The sequence below is a fragment of the Rhinoderma darwinii genome, chromosome 3 (assembly GCF_050947455.1).
Source record: "Rhinoderma darwinii isolate aRhiDar2 chromosome 3, aRhiDar2.hap1, whole genome shotgun sequence".
NCBI lineage: Eukaryota > Metazoa > Chordata > Amphibia > Anura > Rhinodermatidae > Rhinoderma > Rhinoderma darwinii.
Window position 1 is genome coordinate 392682123 of NC_134689.1, and position 20263 is coordinate 392702385.

The 20263-nt window shown below is 40.5% G+C and overlaps 1 protein-coding gene across 2 annotated transcripts in view; it reads left to right on the forward strand.

Moving 5' to 3' along the window:
- The window catches only part of COL5A3 (collagen type V alpha 3 chain), a 202949-nt gene that overhangs the window by 173800 nt on the left and 8886 nt on the right, over window positions 1–20263 (forward strand). For both annotated transcript variants that reach the window (XM_075858954.1, XM_075858956.1), the window contains 21 exons: window positions 546–599; window positions 793–900; window positions 1614–1667; window positions 1747–1800; window positions 1876–1929; window positions 2447–2500; window positions 3947–4054; window positions 4420–4473; window positions 4551–4604; window positions 6241–6294; window positions 6376–6429; window positions 6510–6617; window positions 6703–6756; window positions 6976–7029; window positions 7872–7979; window positions 8074–8127; window positions 8234–8269; window positions 9416–9469; window positions 9635–9890; window positions 16948–17060; window positions 17780–17848. In XM_075858954.1, coding sequence (XP_075715069.1) covers window positions 546–599; window positions 793–900; window positions 1614–1667; window positions 1747–1800; window positions 1876–1929; window positions 2447–2500; window positions 3947–4054; window positions 4420–4473; window positions 4551–4604; window positions 6241–6294; window positions 6376–6429; window positions 6510–6617; window positions 6703–6756; window positions 6976–7029; window positions 7872–7979; window positions 8074–8127; window positions 8234–8269; window positions 9416–9469; window positions 9635–9890; window positions 16948–17060; window positions 17780–17848 — 1608 coding nt within the window. The remainder of the gene's footprint in view (window positions 1–545; window positions 600–792; window positions 901–1613; window positions 1668–1746; window positions 1801–1875; window positions 1930–2446; window positions 2501–3946; window positions 4055–4419; window positions 4474–4550; window positions 4605–6240; window positions 6295–6375; window positions 6430–6509; window positions 6618–6702; window positions 6757–6975; window positions 7030–7871; window positions 7980–8073; window positions 8128–8233; window positions 8270–9415; window positions 9470–9634; window positions 9891–16947; window positions 17061–17779; window positions 17849–20263) is intronic.

A 20263-nucleotide genomic window follows, 5' to 3' on the forward strand; every position in this document is an offset into this window, starting at 1 on the left:
ATAGACTTCTATGGGCAGCATGTGTGTGTGTGTGTGTGTGTGTGTGTGTGTGTGTGTGTGTGTGTGTGTGTGTGTGTGCGCGTGTGCGTGTTTGAGACTCTCTCCCTTTCTCTCTCCCTGCTCCCTCCACCCCTCCCCTCTCCATAGACTTCTATGGGAAGGCTGTGAAGAGATACACCACCACTCCCTGCAGTCCGTCTCCTCTGATCTGTAACTAGAGACGGATTTTGCTTGATAACAGGGGGTAAACAGCAGAATACAGGAAGGGAGACACCTACTGGCAGTAATTTCACACAGAATTTGCATGGATAAAATAACTACATTTTAACAGTAACTAAATGACAAAGTTGATATATATCATATATACTATTAGATTAGCAGAAGTTATTTGAAAAGTTAGTGTCCATTTAACTCCGAATTTCGTAACAGGTTATCTGAAAGTGTTTTATTTTTAAACTGGACAACTCCTTTAAGGATGTACGCATAAAAGATTCTGGAATTATAAATCGACATATTATCTATACATTATGTATTTTTTTTTATAGGGACCTGCAGGAGCAACTGGCATCCAAGGTCCAATAGGACACCCGGGTCAAGCAGTAAGTATTGTATTGGGAAATCCCATAATTCTTAAACATGCCTTAATTATAATTCAGTCACTGCAACAGGATTGGACCAGACTAATTAAAAAAAATGAGAGGCCTCTTGGACGTCTTTTTAAATATCTATACATGCTCCTTCGAATGAAAATGGTTGAAAATGAAGATTCATTCATCTTATTGCTTTGCATAGGGCCAAGATGGAGAACCGGGGCGTAGAGGTCAATCAGGAATGAATGGACAAAAGGGAGATGAAGGTCAAAGAGGGTTTCCTGGTGTAGGTGGCCCAAGGGGGCTGCAAGTAAGTGAAACATTTCCACTGTATGTGCCTTGAAAAGTAACTCCATGCAATTTGGACGTGGTCATCTAAAATGCCATATGATAGGACTATAGGGAAACATCACCATATAATATGACTGCATAGTCACATTGGACCCTTTCAGGCTCAATGGATGACTTAATGGCCTTAAGCTGACCAACTTTAATACTCATGCAAAACCATGAGGGTCGAACCAATGCATTGGGCAGCTCTTCCCATTAATGTTGATGCTCTTCTACTGTGCAACATTATTTTATATAAAATTGTCTTCTGACTAAAAAAAATTAAGAAAATCAACAGTGCATTTCCATATGTCCTAGAGGAGTATATTGATTTGTTAGAGAAGAGGACCCTTAATTGGGATTCTCCTTTATTAGCTTGAGCCGAGGGTCATGTCAAGCACAGCCAACAACTCTGAGGCACCACCAAGGTTCATTGATAGCAAAGGACACCCATGCTCTGTATGCAAAGCTTCAATTTTTCAGAAAAAACACTGCTCTCCCCACTATAAGCTTTTCTCCAAGGGACCTGCTATCTATCAAGGACTTGTTCAAGTCAGAAAACCTCTTTAAGGTGTCTTATATTTAAATGACCATCTACATAGAGACCATTAATGGTTACTCAGAGAAAATTAATGATTTATGGAGGAAACTATGGAGTCATTCTCATCTAATAATAATTTTCTCTATTATTAGGGTATGCCTGGACCTCCCGGAGAGAAAGGAGAAAGTGGACATGTTGGACCAATGGTACATCTAATAAAACATATAGAATCAGTAAACTGGTCAAATGAGTCAACAACATTGTAACATAAATGTATGATTGCAGGGTCCCCATGGAACAGGAGGTCCAAGAGGTCCTATGGGACCCAGCGGTGGTGATGTAAGTATTTTTCAGCTTTAGAGGAACACCAAAACTGAATTAGTCCAGTCTTGACTATCTTTTTACATTTTTCAGGGTCCCCAAGGAAATCCAGGTGGTGTGGGACAGCCAGGAGCTGTAGGAGAAAAGGTGGGTTGAAGTTTATCATTGGAGCAAACCTGTGCAAAACAGAAAATGTGTATAGGATTGTTTAGAGACATTGGATGAAATCTACAGAGAAACATAATATGGAATAATTCACACAATGCTCCATAAAGAACATCCACACTTCTTTAGACTTAGTTGATAGAAACAGTCCTCAAAATCCAAATTGCATAGCCCTTCAAAAAGTTTAGCTACGTATTCTAGATGAGCGTATCTAACAGTACATGGATCTGAAGAACCTTCCCGTAATTCATGACAGGCTTTACCATCTATGTATATCCAACATAATACATAGTTACATAGTTAGTATGGTCAAAAAAAGACATATGTCCATCAAATTCCGACATTTGTCCGACATATTCCAATCTATGATGTCCACTTAGTAGTACTATTGGATCGTTTTTATAGATGATTGTACTAGATAATTTTAACTATCTGACCAATTCTTTAGAAATATATGGGAAATGATTCTAGATGTTTCAAAACAATTCTGATTTTACAGGGAGAGTCCGGAGAAGCTGGAGATCCAGGACAACCAGGAGAACCAGGTCCCCCAGTGAGTAATGAAGAAGATAATTATGATGAAAGAACATCGTGTATAATGTCTAGAATTATACGGGTCACATACACAACTTGATGTCTCTTAAATGTTCATCCATTCTTCCATAGACCCTCATTAATGGCCAATTGGGTCCATAACATAGTAGTCATTGTAACAATCTATTGTCTACCCAATTAGTTCACTCATAAGTTGGTCAAGCTTCACCATCATCCTTGTCCATCAGTCCACAATACCAGGGCTGGATATATAGCCTCTGAAACCTGTTCATTGGCACGGGGACCCAGATGGGGCAGGGGGTCCACTTAGGACAAGTATTCCTATTATCCCCTTCTCCTGCTCACACCCTCCACAGGTGTCTGATACATTACACAGACACTGCTTCATCCCAGTGAGACAATGTTATTACTGACCGTTCCATGCCCTAGCCCACCAGGAATGTTATCATTAATCCCTTCGCTGTCCTAGACCCCCTGGGATGTTACTATTCACAACTTCACTGTCCATGACCAACAGGGATGTAACCATAAGCCCCTTTCATGCCCCTGATCACAATGGATGTTACCATTAACTCCTTTATTACCCTAGACTGTAGAAGATATTATGACTATCCATCTTTTTTGGGGGAGAAACGGATTCCTTTTTATTGTGAGATGTAATTTGCAGGCTTAGTAATGAAAAGGGGCACCGCCACAAAATCCGCCCCGGAATTATTCCTCCTCCCATTGACTTCAATGGTAGGTTCAGACGGAATCCGCCCAAAGATCGGGCCAGACGCTTCTTTTTCCTGCTAGCTGATTATTTCAGCTAGCGTGAAAAAGAAGTGTCCGACACCCATTGAAATGAATGAGAGGCGGAATTTTGTGGCAGAAAAATTCTGCAGTGTGAACAGGGCCTTACACTGTTTATGCATAGTGGCCCTCAATTTTCAGTGTTCACCCCAGCACTATACTTTAATCATCATGGCATCTCCTGCCATTATTACTACAAGGGCATATTGGATGACCTAATTTTGCACACCGTACAATTACGTAAATCTCATACATACAGTAAGTAAATTAGAAACATGGCATATTTAACAGCAAGTTCATAGAAGGGTAAGATAATAAATAAAGGGGGGGCAATAATCAAGGCAAAAAATCCTGGGTGATGGGAATTGATTTGGTTTGTAGACCACAGTTTATCTACTCTGAATTAAAACTGTACATAAGCTTAAAATCAGGATCGGCCACAATGTGGCCAATCAAGTGTACATCGGATTGTTCGTAAAAATAATCTGACCATCAACATACCACACTGGTCTGGCATATCACTGAGATAGTTAAAAAAAAAAGTTGTGGATAATGGGCCGCAATCAACGGATCACACTATATAACTATTTCGAGTGTGATAATAATAAAGAAATTTTCAATACAACATCTCAAAAAATTAATCTTTTTCCAGGGAAGTAAAGCTGATTCTGGTGAAAAGGGAGAATCGGGACCATCTGGTTCGGCTGGTACACCAGGTAAAAAGGGACGTCCAGGAGAAGATGGATCAAAAGGAAACATGGTGAGATGCTCCAAGGAACCACACAGTAATTGTGATGGTATTGTAATAGATCTGTGGTGGGAATCATGAAGAACTTGATAGGACAACTTGGTGTGCTCCCCCCAACATAATTTTCTTGAACATTTTTTTTACTATATATGCCTAAATTAGTCGCCACACAACTTTTCACTTTCTACACAATATTGGGCAGTGGAAAATATCACAAAAATGCAGTAAATAGTTACACAGTCATAAAAGGACAATCCATTCAACCTACATTAGAAATAAGTATTAGCTTCTGTAAATGAAACCTTAGGTAAAGCCGTGAATTTGTTGGAGGATGATGATGGTTGTCTCGAATTGATGTAAAAATGTATTCCTTGTAGGGTTCTATTGGTTTTCCTGGAGACCCAGGACCACGTGGAGAAGCTGGAGTTCCGGTAAGATGTTATGGAATTCTTTATGGTTATAAATGTATAATAATGTATGTTTTTACTAATAATGACTTTATTTTCAGGGAGTTGATGGAGTACCTGGAGAAAAGGGAGATGCTGGAGACGGTGGTAATCCCGTGAGTATGAGACACACTGGATTGGTATTGATTCTTAAGACGTAGTAAGCACCAATTTATTTCACCCTATTTGATGATAGTCTTGAAGAGTTATACCCATCACAGGCATTTATGGCAAATCCTCAGGATATGCCATAAATGAATGGTAGGTGCGGGTCCCACCTCTGGTATGCTTGCTTGGCTGTTTCTGTTAGGGTATGATCACACGGCTTAACAAAATACGTCTGAAAATACAGAGATTTTCAGATGTTTTTGTAGCAACTCTCGTTTTTCGCTGCGTATTTTACGGACATTATTGGAGCTGTTTTTCAATGGAGTCAATGAAAAACGGCTCCAAAAACTTCCCAAGAAGTGACATGCACTTCTTTTTCGTGGGCGTCTTTTTACGCGCCGTCTTTTGACAGCGAAGCGTAAAATAATACCTCGTGGAAACAGAACTTCGTAAAACCCATTGAAAGCAATGGGAGGATGTTTGTAGGCGTAATGGAGCAGTTTTTTCAGGCGTAATTCGAGGCATAAAACGCCTGAATTACGTCTGAAAACAGTGCGTGTGAACATACCCTAAATCCCATAGAAATGAATGGAGAGAGCCATGGCAAATTCTGTGATGTGAAATGCTAATTAATACAGGAGAATGTCTTCTCACTCGGAGGCCTCATTCAGATATGGTACCCGGGTTTAACACCAGGACCGCCACGGTTCTACTGAACCAGAATTAAAACACCATTAGGAATCTATGGTGCTGTAAATTCTGTTCATTAGACACTCGGAGGATCTGGGAATCCAGAATATGACCAGATAAACACTTGAAATACACCCATCTGAATTAGGCTTTAAATTTATAAAGAATGGTCCCTTGACAATAAGTTGATTACAAAGTGCCCCTTTGCTGGATCCCCAGTGATCAGCTGTAATCTGCAGTGAAATATGGCAGTAGGTGTTTCATTTCCCTGCAGTGCCGCCACAGGGCAAATTAAGAATTACATAGTGCCTTTTCAAATCAATGGGTTGTTTGTGTAATGCAGGATAGGACAGGAGAGACGCGCTTTGTAACTGCTCTTCACTCTGGCTAAGAGATAAGGATCCTGAACAGAGGAACCCCCTCTATTAACTAAAAATTCCTTAATAGGGTATATGAAACTAGGACAACCAACCCCTTTAATTACAACATATGGCATCCATTAAAACGTATGCTCCGTCATTACAGTACATTGTTAACCAATAAAAGCAGGGTTGCCTCTTCTAGGATTTTATCCGAGTTAAAGCCAACCCATTTTTTAACCTCTTTAACGCCAAGCCAGCATGTAATGTCAAAGTGGGAGCAGCATTTATGGGTAAAGGGAGGGATAACCGCAATAGATTTTAGGAAGTCTGTCTGCAAGGCTTTATGGGGAAGTAAACCTTTTTCAAATTGGTAAAATGGCGGCCGGTGCTTGCCGGTGGCCACCATTTTGCCACGATTCATTCTCTGCGAACCTCTTTTCTAGCTTTCGAATCTTTTGGGAGGTTTGGACCCAATTTTGATTTGTGTAGAATTTACTCTAAAAACGAGCCACTGGGAGGTAGTGTTAGTCATAGAAGGGCAGTATAACTATTTGAAAATCAATGTTACATTCTCATACTTCCCTCGCTACAGGGATCAACTGGAACTCAAGGAGAGCCTGGACCAACTGGTCCACCAGGTAGAAGGGTAAGTACAGGAGTCTTTACTGTTGATGTTGCCATCTCCTGCTGGAACATGCTGAATTTACATGTTCTCTTATTTTATTAGGGCCAAGTCGGACCAGCGGGTAAAGAAGGCCGACAAGGTGAAAAAGGAACTAAGGTACGAATAGATCACAACAAAAAAAATTATTATACAACATAGCAAACTGTTATATCAATCTATATGCAAATGTATACTAGGGAGAGCCTGGCACAGAAGGACCTTCTGGAAGGACTGGACCAGCGGGGGCACAAGGATCACCTGGGAAACCGGGATCGGAGGGTATGAGGGGCATTCCAGGACCTGCGGTAAGTGGTCACTCAAATATTTGGTGGGAAATGCTCTTCAATAATATGAACGCATTTAATATCTTGCACATTTCTTTTTAACAAGGGTGAACCAGGATTATTGGGGCCACCTGGTCAAACAGGACCTCCTGGACCTACGGTAAGTACTAAAGACAGAAATGTAGCGTGTGGAGGGGCAATTACACATGTATATGACAATACATGGTATGAAAGTGGTAGGGATCAATGAACCCTATCTTAATATTAAAATAATTTCTTATTGGAAAAAAAAGTTTAAGATCTCCCCACGTACTGGTTGTTGGAATAATTTTTGCCACAAGAATTATCTTTGCAAATTTATAATATTTTGTCTCTATAGGGTCCTGCGGGTCTGCCTGGCCTTAAAGGTGATTCAGGAAGCAAAGGTGACAAGGTAAGGTTAATTCCTTAGCATTCATGTACCATTGATGTTAAAGGGGTGCTCTGTTTTGGACAATCCCTTTTTTCCACAGTGACCTGCTTCTTAGAACCCCAGTGATCAGCTGTAAGGCTGGGTCCACACTGCGTTTTTTCACCCTATGTTTATAATGTACATCGGAAAAACTTCTATCGTACACGCTAACAATCTTTATTGGGGTCCATTAGTCAGACGGAGGCTAAAAGGGTGTGCTTTTGGCCTCCCTCCAGCCGGTATACAAGGTAGGGTATCCGTCACAGGCTTCCATTTAATGGGTACCTCATGAGCTTTTCGTGACGTATTCATTAAAAAGATGCGAACGTTGGCATTTGTCACCTATTGGCTATAATGGCATCCGTTGAAAGGATACGACAATAAAAAGCTCACAATGTATCTGTTAAACGGATCCCATATTAGTCTATGGGTGACAGATGCCACGGATAGGCATCCGTCACAGCCTCCGTTTCCAGACTATGTTAGAATGCTTTTCCTGAAGTATACGTTAAACTGAAGACAAAAATGCAGTGTGAACCTAGCCTAAACTGTGAGGGTACCTGGCAGAAAGTCCCTCAGCAGCGCCATTGCAGGGGAGATTAAGTATTACACAGTGCTCATTAAATCAATGGGCCGTCCATAATGCACAAACGTGCCAGGTCCTCCAGAGCGAAAGATGCTGTTTGTAGCCACACTCCCCTATGGCTAATAGATTAGGATCCTGAACGATGAACCTTCCTTTAGTGACTAACAATTGCCTAATAAGTGATTTAAAATTCGTTTTTAAAGCAGACAATCCCTTTAACACGGTTTCATTACTTAAGGGCCATGCTGGACTTATTGGACTGATAGGACCTCCAGGAGAAATGGGCGAGAAAGGAGACAGAGGACCAGCTGGAATCCAAGGTGTACAAGGACCTAAGGGAGATCCAGTAAGTATTACTTCATGATAATATTACCAGTAGATATATCTACTTTCCTACACAGCTGTATGAGATATTAACTTACTCCACTTCATTTATTCAGGGTTTCGTGGGGTCTGCTGGGGCAAATGGGCCTCCTGGACCAAGTGGCCTTTCGGTAATATTCCTTTCATTGTTTCAATGACTGTCGTAAATCAGTATAGTTGTAATAGAGAGCTAGGCTTATATAAAATTATTTTAGTAACTTTTTAATTGGTTTTCAGGGGTCTGGAGGGCAAAAAGGATCCAAAGGTGCACCGGTAAGTTTTCTTTAGTGCAAAAAATTATAGAATATCTTATATATGATAAAGGAAATATTTTCCCAATAACGTAAAATATATTTAATGGATATAGTAGATGTAAGGTTAAGTTTGAGGAAGAACAGTCAGGTTAAGGTTCACAAATCCAAAAAGAAAATAACATCAGGTTAGCCATGCACCCCATAGCATGTGTCTCTATGTTACGGGACTCCCTTGGTGTCGGCAGGTGAATACATAAACAACACAAAAGGTTAAACAGCACATTCCAAGAAAATGAAATAAAACGTGTATACAGGTGCAAGAACGCCTGTAAGTGCAAATTTATACAGCACGCAAGAAAATGGCGACAGCACACTGCGAACAACAATGTCACCTAAGCCACTAAATATAAATAAATATGCATCACTGCTAAATCTACTTACAAAAGAGAGGTTCTTAGCACACATTTTGATCAAATTGTGTGAGCCCACCTGCCACGACAAGGCGACCTCTATGAGGTGGGAACCTACGCTGCACATACACCCAGAACTGGGACTAAACCTACATATTCTTGGGGATGGTAGGAACCAGCATTAAACAAACTAAAATCACCCAGGGCAGAATGGGTGGAGTGCAAGATCAAAAATGGAGGCAGTCACTAACCCCACATATATGAATCACATAAACAACACAAAAGTTTGAACAGCACAGTCCAACAAAATGAAACAAAACGTGTAGACAGGTGAAAGAACGCCTGTGACTGCAAATTTATACAGCACACAAGAAAATGGCGACAGCACACTGCGAACACTAATGCCACCTAAGCCACTAAATATAAATAAATATGCATTACTGCTAATTCTACTTACAATAGGGACGTTCTTAGTGCACATTTTGATCAAATTGTGTGAGCCCACCTGCCACGACAAGGCGACCTCTATGAGGTGGGAATCTACGCCCTATTGTAAGTAGATTTAGAAGTCATGTATATTTATTTAAAAGGAAATATTTGAAAGCCAAAGGTCGATCAGCATGGCTTTGTAAGGTGTCCTATAAAGTACTATTAAAGAGCACTATTATTATCTAAAATCCAGTTTTTATCCAGTCAGTTAATAGAATGATAAATCATGTGACTTATTACTGCTAATCGATGATCTTCTTCTTCAGGGACCAATAGGTATGAGAGGAGACCCTGGACAAAGCGGCGCTCCTGGACCACCTGTGAGTGATGTGGATATTATATATCATTTTTGTAGGTTTCAAACCATACACCAATAAAAGTTCATCCCATAACCATAAATGTTGTTTAAACAAAGGAAAAATAGGACAAAAATGCTCCAAACACATGGGAAGTAAAGGCAGTCTCAACCGTATTATTCCTAACAGGGTCGTCCAGCACAAACCATACAGCCACTACCATATGACACATATGAAGGCACAAGAAAGAGGCGGCGCCACTCTGACGGAGAGCAGGCGGATGAGGGAATGACAGATTATATGGCTGATGGCATGGAAGAAGTTTATGCCACATTAGGATCCCTGAAAGTGGAGGTAGAGGAGATGAGGTGGCCTGTGGGGTCCAAAGAAAGCCCGGGAAGAACATGTAAAGAGCTCCAGATGTGTCATCCCGAATACAAAGACGGTGAGAAGTACAAAATACTGTCCTGTAAAAGAGACTGGAAGGAATAATTGGAGGATATATAGGGAGAGGTTATATGGAATAATAGGAGCTATAGGGATAGGTTATATGGAATAATAGGAGGCGATATAGAGAGAGGTTATATGGAGTAATATGAGGAGATATAGGGAAAGGTAATATGCAGTAATAGAAGGATATATGGAGAGGTTATATGCAGTAATAGAAGGAGATATATGGAGAGGTTATATGGAGTAATAGGATGAGATAAAAGGAGATTTTATATGGAGTAATGGGAGGAGATATAGTGAGATGTTATATGGAGTAATAGGATGAGATATAAGGAGAGGTTATATAGAGTAATAGGAGGAGATATAGGGAGAGGTTATATGAAGTCATAGGAGGAGATATAGGGAGAGGTTATATGGAGTAATAGAAGGAGATATAGGAAGAGGTTATATGGAGTAATAGGAGGAGATATAGGGAGAGGTTATAAGTAGTAATAGGAGGAGATATATGGAGATGTTATATGGAGTAATAGGAGAAGATATAGGGAGAGGATATATGAAGTAAAAGGAGGAGATATAGGGAGAGGTTATATGGAGTAATAGGCAGAGATATAGGGAAAGGTTATATGGAGTAATAAGAGTAGATATAGTGAGAGGTTATATGAAGTAATAAGAGGAGATATAGGGATGTTAAGTGGAGTAACAGGAGGAGATATAGGGACAGGTTATATGGAGTAATAGGAGGAGATATAGGGGAGGTTATATGTAGTAATAGGAGATACAGTGAAGGAAATAAGTATTTGATCCCTTGCTGATTTTGTAAGTTTGCCCACTGTCAAAGACATGAACAGTCTAGAATTTTTAGGCTAGGTTAATTTTACCAGTGAGAGATAGATTATATAAAAAAAAGAAAAACAGAAAATCCAATTGTCAAAATTATATATATTTATTTGCATTGGGCACAGAGAAATAAGTATTTGATCCCTTTGGCAAACAAGACTTAATACTTGGTGGCAAAACCCTTGTTGGCAAGCACAGCAGTCAGACGTTTTTTGTAGTTGATGATGAGGTTTGCACACATGTTAGATGGAATTTTGGCCCACTCCTCTTTGCAGATCATCTGTAAATCATTAAGATTTCGAGGCTGTCGCTTGGCAACTCGGATCTTCAGCTCCCTCCATAAGTTTTCGATGGGATTAAGGTCTGGAGACTGGCTAGGCCACTCCATGACCTTAATGTGCTTCTTTTTGAGCCACTCCTTTGTTGCCTTGACTGTATGTTTCGGGTCATTGTCGTGCTGGAAGACCCAGCCACGAGCCATTTTTAGTGTCCTGGTGGAGGGAAGGAGGTTGTCACTCAGGATTTGACGGTACATGGCTCCATCCATTCTCCCATTGATGCGGTGAAGTAGTCCTGTGCCCTTAGCAGAGAAACACCCCCAAAACATAATGTTTCCACCTCCATGCTTGACAGGGGGACGGTGTTCTTTGGGTCATAGGCAGCATTTCTCTTCCTCCAAACACGGCGAGTTGAGTTAATGCCAAAGAGCTAAATTTTAGTCTCATCTGACCACAGCACCTTCTCCCAATCAGTCTCAGAATCATCCAGATGTTCATTTGCAAACTTCAGCCGGGCCTGTACATGTGCCTTCTTGAGCAGGGGGACCTTGCGGGCACTGCAGGATTTTAATCCATTACGGCGTAATGTGTTACCAATGGTTTTCTTGGTGACTGTGGTCCCAGCTGCCTTGAGATCATTAACAAGTTCCCCCCATGGTGTTTTTCGGCTGAGCTCTCAACTTCCTCAGGATAAAGGATACCCCACGAGGTGAGATTTTGCATGGAGTCCCAGATCGATGTCGATTGACAGTCATTTTATATGTCTTCCATTTTCTTACTATTGCACCAACAGTTGTCTCCTTCTCACCCAGCGTCGTAATTATGGTTTTGTAGCCCATTCCAGCCTTGTGCAGGTCTATGATCTTGTCCCTGACATCCTTAGAAAGCTCTTTGGTCTTGCCCATGTTGTAGAGGTTAGAGTCAGACTGACTAATTGAGTCTGTGGACAGGAGTCTTTTATACCGGTGACCATGTAAGACAGCTGTCTTTAATGCAGGCACCAAGTGGATTTGGAGCGTGTAACTGGTCTGGAGGAGGCTGAACTCTTAATGGTTGGTAGGGGATCAAATACTTATTTCTCTGTGCACAATGCAAATAAATATATGTAATTTTGACAATGTGATTTTTTTTTATTTTTTTTTATATAATCTATCTTTCACTGGTAAAATTAACCTAGCCTAAAATTTCTAGACTGTTCATGTCTTTGACAGTGGGCAAACTTACAAAATCAGCAAGGGATCAAATACTTATTTCCTTCACTGTATAGGGAGAGGATATATGTAGTAATAGGAGGAGATATAGGGAGATGCTATATGGAGTAATATGGGGAGATATAGGGAGAGGTTATATGGAGTAATAGGAGGAGATATAGGGAGATGTTATATGGAGTAATAGGAGGAGATATAGGGAGAGGTTATATGGAGTAATAGGAGGAGATATAGGGAGATGTTATATGTAGTAATAGGAGGAGATATAGGAAGAGGATATATGGAGTAATATGAGGCGATATAAGGAGAGGTTATATGGAGTAATAGGAGGAGATATAGGGAGATGTTATATGGCATAATAGGAGGAGATATAGGGAGAGAATATATGGAGTAATAGGAGATATAGGGAGAGGATATATGGAGTATTAGGAGGAGATATAGGGAGAGGATATATGGAGTATTAGGAGGAGATATAGGGAGTAATAGGAGATATATGGAGAGGATATATGGAGTATTAGGAGGAGATATAGGGGAGGTTATATGTAGTAATAGGAGGAGATATATGGAGAGGATATATGGAGTAATAGGAGGAGATATAGGGAGGTGTTACATGGAGTAATAGGAGGAGATATAGGGAGATGCTATAAGGAGTAATATTTGGAGATATGGGGAGAGGTTATATGGAGTAATAGGAGAGATATAGGGAGAGGATATATGGAGTAATAGGAGGAGATATAAGGAGAGGTTATATGGCGTAATAGGAGGAGATATAGGGAGAGAATATATGGAGTAATAGGAGATATAGGGAGAGGATATATGGAGTATTAGGAGGAGATATAGGGGAGGTTATATGTAGTAATAGGAGGAGATATATGGAGAGGATATATGGAGTAATAGGAGGAGATATAGGGAGGTGTTACATGGAGTAATAGGAGGAGATATAGGGAGATGCTATAAGGAGTAATATTGGGAGATATAGGGAGAGGTTATATGGAGTAATAGGAGAGATATAGGGAGAGGATATATGGAGTAATAGGAGGAGATATAAGGAGAGGTTATATGGCGTAATAGGAGGAGATATAGGGAGAGAATATATGGAGTAATAGGAGATATAGGGAGAGGATATATGGAGTATTAGGAGGAGATATAGGGGAGGTTATATGTAGTAATAGGAGGAGATATAGGGAGAGGATATATGGAGTAATAGGAGGAGATATAGGGAGGTGTTACATGGAGTAATAGGAGGAGATATAGGGAGATGCTATAAGGAGTAATATTGGGAGATATAGGGAGAGGTTATATGGAGTAATAGGAGAGATATAGGGAGAGGATATATGCAGTAATAGGAGATATAGGGAGAGGATATATGGCGTAATAGGAGCAGATATAGGGAGAGGGTATATGGAGTAATAGGGTATATATGGAGATGTTATATGGAGTAATAGGAGGAGATATAGGGTAGGTTATATGTAGTAATAGGAGGAGATATAGGGAGATGTTATATGTAGTAATAGGAGGAGATATAGGGAGATGTTATATGGAGTAATAGGAGATATAGGAGATGTTACACGGAGTAATAGGAAGAGATATAGGGAGATGCTATATGGAGTAATATGGGGAGATATAGGGAGAGGATATATGGAGTAATAGGAGATATAGGGAGAGGATATATGGAGTAATAGGAGATATAGGGAGAGGTTATATGGAGTAATAGGAGATATAGGGAGAGGTTATATGGAGTAATAGGATATATATGGAGATGTTATATGTACTAATAGGAGGAGATATAGGGTATGTTCACACACTAGCTGGCTTTTACGGCTGAAATGACAGACTGTTTTCAGGAGAAAACAGCTGCCTCGTTTCAGTCGTAAAAGCAGCTCCTCGTATTATGCGAGGCGTCTTTGACGCCTGTAATCTTGAGCTGCTCTTCATTGAGTTCAATGAAGAACGGCTCAAATTACGTTGCAAAGAAGTGCCCTGCACTTCTTTGCCGAGGCAGTCAATTTACGCGTCGTCGTTTGACAGCTGTCAAACGACGACGCGTAAATTACAGGTCGTCTGCACAATACGTCGGCAAACCCATTCAAATGAATGGGCAGATGTTTGCCGACGTATTGTAGCCCTATTTTCAGACGTAAAACGAGGCATTATACGCCTCGTTTTCGTCTGAAAATAGGTCGTGCGAACCCAGCCATAGGGAGATGTTATATGGAGTAATAGGAGAAGATATAGGGAGAGGTTATATGGAGTAATAGGAGGAGATATAGGGAGAGGTTATATGGAGTAATAGGAGGAGATATAGGGAGATGTTATATGGAGTAATAGGAGGAGATATAAGGAGAGGATATATGGAGTAATAGGAGGAGATATAGGGAGAAGTTATATGGCATAATAGGAGGAGATATAGGGAGATGTTATATGGAGTAATAGGAGGAGATATAGGGAGAGGATATATGGAGTAATAGGAGGAGATATAGGGAGATGTTATATGGAGTAATAGGAGATATAGGGAGATGTTATATGGAGTAATAGGAGAAGATATAGGGAGAGGTTATATGGAGTAATAGGAGGAGATATAGGGAGAGGTTATATGTAGTAATAAGAGGAGATATAGGGAGATGTTATATGGAGTAAAAGGAGATATAAGGAGAGGTTATATGGCATAATAGGAGGAGATATAGGGAGATGTTATATGGAGTAATAGGAGGAGATATAGGGAGCTGTTATATGGAGTAATAGGAGGAGATATAGGGAGAGGTTATATGGAGTAATAGGAGGAGATATAGGGAGATGTTATATGGAGTAATAGGAGGAAATATAGGGAGAGGTTATATGGAGTACTAGGAGGAGATATAGGGAGAGGTTATATGGAGTAATAGGAGGAGATATAGGGAGATGTTATATGTAGTAATAGGAGGAGATATAGGGAGATGTTATATGGAGTAATAGGAGGAGATATAGGGAGAGGTTATATGGAGTAATAGGAGATATAGGGAGAGGTTATATGTAGCAATAGGAGATATAGGGAGAGGATATATGTAGTAATAGGAGGAGATATAGGGAGAGGTTATATGGAGTAATAGGATATATAGGGAGATGTTATATAGAGTAATAGGAGATGTAAGGAGAGGTTATATGTAGTAATAGGCGGAGATATAGGGAGAGGTTATATGGAGTAATAGGAGGAGATATAGGGAGATGATATATGGAGTAATAGGAGGAGATATAGGGAGATGATATATGGAGTAATAGGAGGAGATATAGGGAGAGGTTATATGGAGTACTAGGAGGAGATATAGAGAGAGGTTATATGGAGTAATAGGAGGAGATATAGGGGGAGGTTATATGGAGTAATAGGAGGAGATATAGGGAGAGGTTATATGTAGTAATAGGAGGAGATATAGGGAGAGGATATATGGAGTAATACGAGGAGATATATGGAGAGAGTATATGTAGTAATAGGAGGAGATATAGGGAGAGGTTATATAGAGTAATAGGAGGAGATATAGGGAGAGGTTATATGGTGTGATAGGAGGAGATATAGGGAGATGATATATGGAGTAATAGGAGGAGATATAGGGAGATGATATATGGAGTAATAGGAGGAGATATAGGGAGAGGATATATGTAGTAATAGGAGGAGATATAGGGAGAGGTTATATGGAGTACTAGGAGGAGATATAGGGAGAGGTTATATGGAGTACTAGGAGGAGATATAGGGAGATGTTATATGTAGTAATAGGAGGAGATATAGGGAGATGTTATATGTAGTAATAGGAGGAGATATAGGGAGATGTTATATGGAGTAATAGGAGGAGATATAGGGAGAGGTTATATGTAGTAATAGGCGGAGATATAGGGAGAGGTTATATGTAGTAATAGGCGGAGATATAGGGGGAGGATATATGGAGTAATAGGAGGAGATATAGGAGATGTTATATGTAGTAATAGGAGGAGATATAGGGAGAGGTTATATGTAGTAATAGGAGGAGATATAGGGGGAGGATATATGGAGTAATAGGAGGAGATATAGGGAGAGGTTATATGGAGTAATAGGAGGAGATATAGGGAGAGGTTATATGGAGTAATAGGAGGAGATATAGGGAAAGGTTATATGTAGTAATAGCAGGAGATATAGGAAGATGTTATATGGAGTAATAGGAGGAGATATAGGGAGATGTTATATGGAGTAATAGGAGGAGATATAGGAAGATGTTATATGGAGTAATAGGAGGAGATATAGGGAGATGTTATATGGAGTAATAGGAGGAGATATAGGGAGAGGTTATATGTAGTAATAGGAGGAGATATAGGGAGATGTTATATGGAGTAATAGGAGGAGATATAGGAGAGGTTATATGTAGTAATAGGAGGAGATATAGGGAGAGGTTATATGTAGTAATAGGAGGAGATATAGGGAGATTATATGGAGTAATAGGAGGAGATATAGGCAGAGGATATATGTAGTAATAGGAGGAGATATAGGGAGAGGTTATATGTAGTAATAGGAGGAGATATAGGGAGATGTTATATGGAGTAATAGGAGGAGGAGATATAGGGAGCGCTTATATGAAGTAATAGAAGGAAACATATGGAGAAGTCATATAAAGAATTATAGGGGACGTTATATGAATGAGTGGTGAAAATAAGAGAGAAAGAAGTAGAAATTGCATGAAATAGATACATATGTTATATAAAGTGTTTTGTGTATTTTCTATCTTCTTAGGTGAATACTGGATTGATCCTAACCAAGGCTGTAACAGAGATGCTTTCAAGGTCTTCTGCAATTTTACAGCTGGTGGAGAAACTTGCCTGCATCCAGACAAAAAGTTTGAGTCGGTCAGTATAACTAAAATATGATTGATATCTCCAATTACATTTTTACTATTACAGATTTTACATATTGGCAAAACTTGGGTTGTAAGATTGCCCTGAAGAGTTGAGATCCTGCCACTTGACCTGAGAGATAACATGGCTGGTGACAGGAATATTGCTGGCGGGACTCATGAATGACAGAATGGAATAGATCTGGTCATCATTTGGTTAGCAACTGAATGTTTTATCTCAATGATGATAAGTTTGTGGGAAATGAAGCATGACTGTACCGTCCATCGTCTTATTGATGCCATTGCTTTCTATTGTCCAACCCACAACCTTTACGGTGTATTGGATGCAATTTTTTCGATTTGCAAAAATGGAAAAATTGTTCCTTGTGTAAAACACACATAGCCCTAATGCACACGACTGTGTGTGCCGCCTGAGTCCGGTCCATGATCCGTGGAAAGATAGGACATGTTCTATCTTTCTAAGGATCGGAGAGGCGGGTCCGTTTTCACGGATCAGATTCCCCCACTAAAGTGGCACTTGGTCGTGTGTAAGACGGCTTATCATTTATAATAATCACGAATAATGTAGTGTTCATGTTATTACCGTCATTATCTGTTTCTTCAGTTCGTTATCCTTTAGTAAATATTATAGGACGGAAATTATAAATGACTGCAAACCCAACATACGATGAGTAAAATCTCAATATGATTTCCGCTCTTGTCTTTGACTAGGTTAAAATTGCAGCGTGGAGCAAGGAAACCCCAGGGGATTGGTACAGCACTTTTAAAAGAGGAAAGAAGGTAACTTATTCTTATTCCATAATCTTTTTACATAGACCTTCCTCTAGATTCTGCACTATCTGGTCTAAAGTATGTGAACACCTGACCATCCCACCTACACTATCTGGTCAAAAGTATGTAAACACCTGACCATCCCACCTACACTATCTGGTCAAATGTATATGAACTCCTGACCATCTCACCTACACTATCTGGTCAAAAGTATGTGAACTCCTGACTATCCCACCTACACTATCTGGTCAAATGTATGTGAACTCCTGACCATCCCACCTACACTATCTGGTCAAATGTATGTGAACTCCTGACCATCCCACCTACACTATCTGGTCAAAAGTACGTGAACACCTGACCATCCCACCTACACTATCTGGTCAAATGTATGTGAACTCCTGACCATCCCACCTACACTATCTGGTCAAAAGTATGTGAACTCCTGACCATCCCACCTACACTATCTGGTCAAAAGTACGTGAACACCTGACCATCCCACCTACACTATCTGGTCAAAAGTATGTGAACACCTGACATCCCACCTACACTATCTGGTGAAAAGTATGTGAACTCCTGACCATCCCACCTACACTATCTGGTCAAAACTATGTGAACACCTGACCATTCCACCTACACTATCTGGTCAAATGTATGTGAACTTCTGACCATTCCACCTACACTATCTGGTCAAATGTATATGAACTCCTGACCATCCCACCTACACTATCTGGTCAAATGTATGTGAACACCTGTCCATCCCACCTACACTATCTGGTCAAAAGTATGTGAACACCTGACCATCCCACCTACACTATCTGGTCAAAAGTACGTGAACACCTGACCATCCCACCTACACTATCTGGTCAAAAGTATGTGAACTCCTGACCATCCCACCTACACTATCTGGTCAAAAGTATGTGAACACCTGACATCCCACCTACACTATCTGGTCAAAAGTATGTGAACACCTGACCATCCCACCTACACTATCTGGTCAAAAGTATGTGAACTTCTGACCATCCCACCTACACTATCTGGTCAAATATATGTGAACTCCTGACCATCACACCTACACTATCTGGTCAAATGTATGTCAACTCCTGACCATACCATCTACACTATCTGGTCAAAAGTATGTGAACTTCTGACCTTCCCACCTACACTATCTGGTCAAAAGTATGTGAACACCTGACATCCCACCTACACTATCTGGTGAAAAGTATGTGAACTCCTGATCATCCCACCTACACTATCTGGTCAAAAGTATGTGAACACCTGACATCCCACCTACACTATCTGGTCAAATGTATATGAACTCCTGACCATCCCACCTACACTATCTGATAAAATGTATGTGAGCTCCTGACCATCCCACCTACACTATCTGGTCAAAAGTATGTGAACTCCTGACCATCCCACCTACACTATCTGGTGAAAAGTATGTGAACCCCTGACATCCCACCTACACTATCTGGTGAAAAGTATGTGAACTCCTGACCATCCCACCTACACTATCTGGTCAAAAGTATGTGAACACCTGACATCCCACCTACACTATCTGGTGAAAAGTATGTGAACACCTGACCATCCCACCTACACTATCTGGTCAAATGTATGTGAACTCCTGACCATCCCACCTACACTATCTGGTCAAAAGTATGTGAACTCCTGACCATCCCACCTACACTATCTGGTCAAAAGTACGTGAACACCTGACCATCCCACCTACACTATCTGGTCAAATGTATGTGAGCTCCTGACCATCCCACCTACACTATCTGGTCAAAAGTATGTGAACACTTGACCATCCCACCTACACTATCTGGTCAAAAGTATGTGAACACCTGACATCCCACCTACACTATCTGGTCAAAAGTATGTGAACACCTGACATCCCACCTACATTATCTGGTCAAAAGTATGTGAACTCCTGACCATCCCACCTACACTATCTGGTGAAAAGTATGTGAACACCTGACCATCCCACCTACACTATCTGGTCAAAAGTATGTGAACACCTGACCATCCCACCTACACTATCTGGTCAAAAGTATGTGAACACCTGACCATCCCACCTACACTATCTGGTCAAAAGTATGTGAACTCCTGACCATCCCACCTACACTATCTGGTCAAAAGTATGTGAACACCTGACCATCCCACCTACACTATCTGGTCAAAAGTATGTGAACACCTGACCATCCCACCTACACTATCTGGTCAAAAGTATGTGAACTTCTGACCATCCCACCTACACTATCTGGTCAAATGTATGTGAACTCCTGACCATCCAACCTACACTATCTGGTCAAATGTATGTCAACTCCTGACCATCCCACCTACACTATCTGGTCAGAAGTATGTGAACTCCTGACCTTCCCACCTACACTATCTGGTCAAAAGTATGTGAACACCTGACCATCC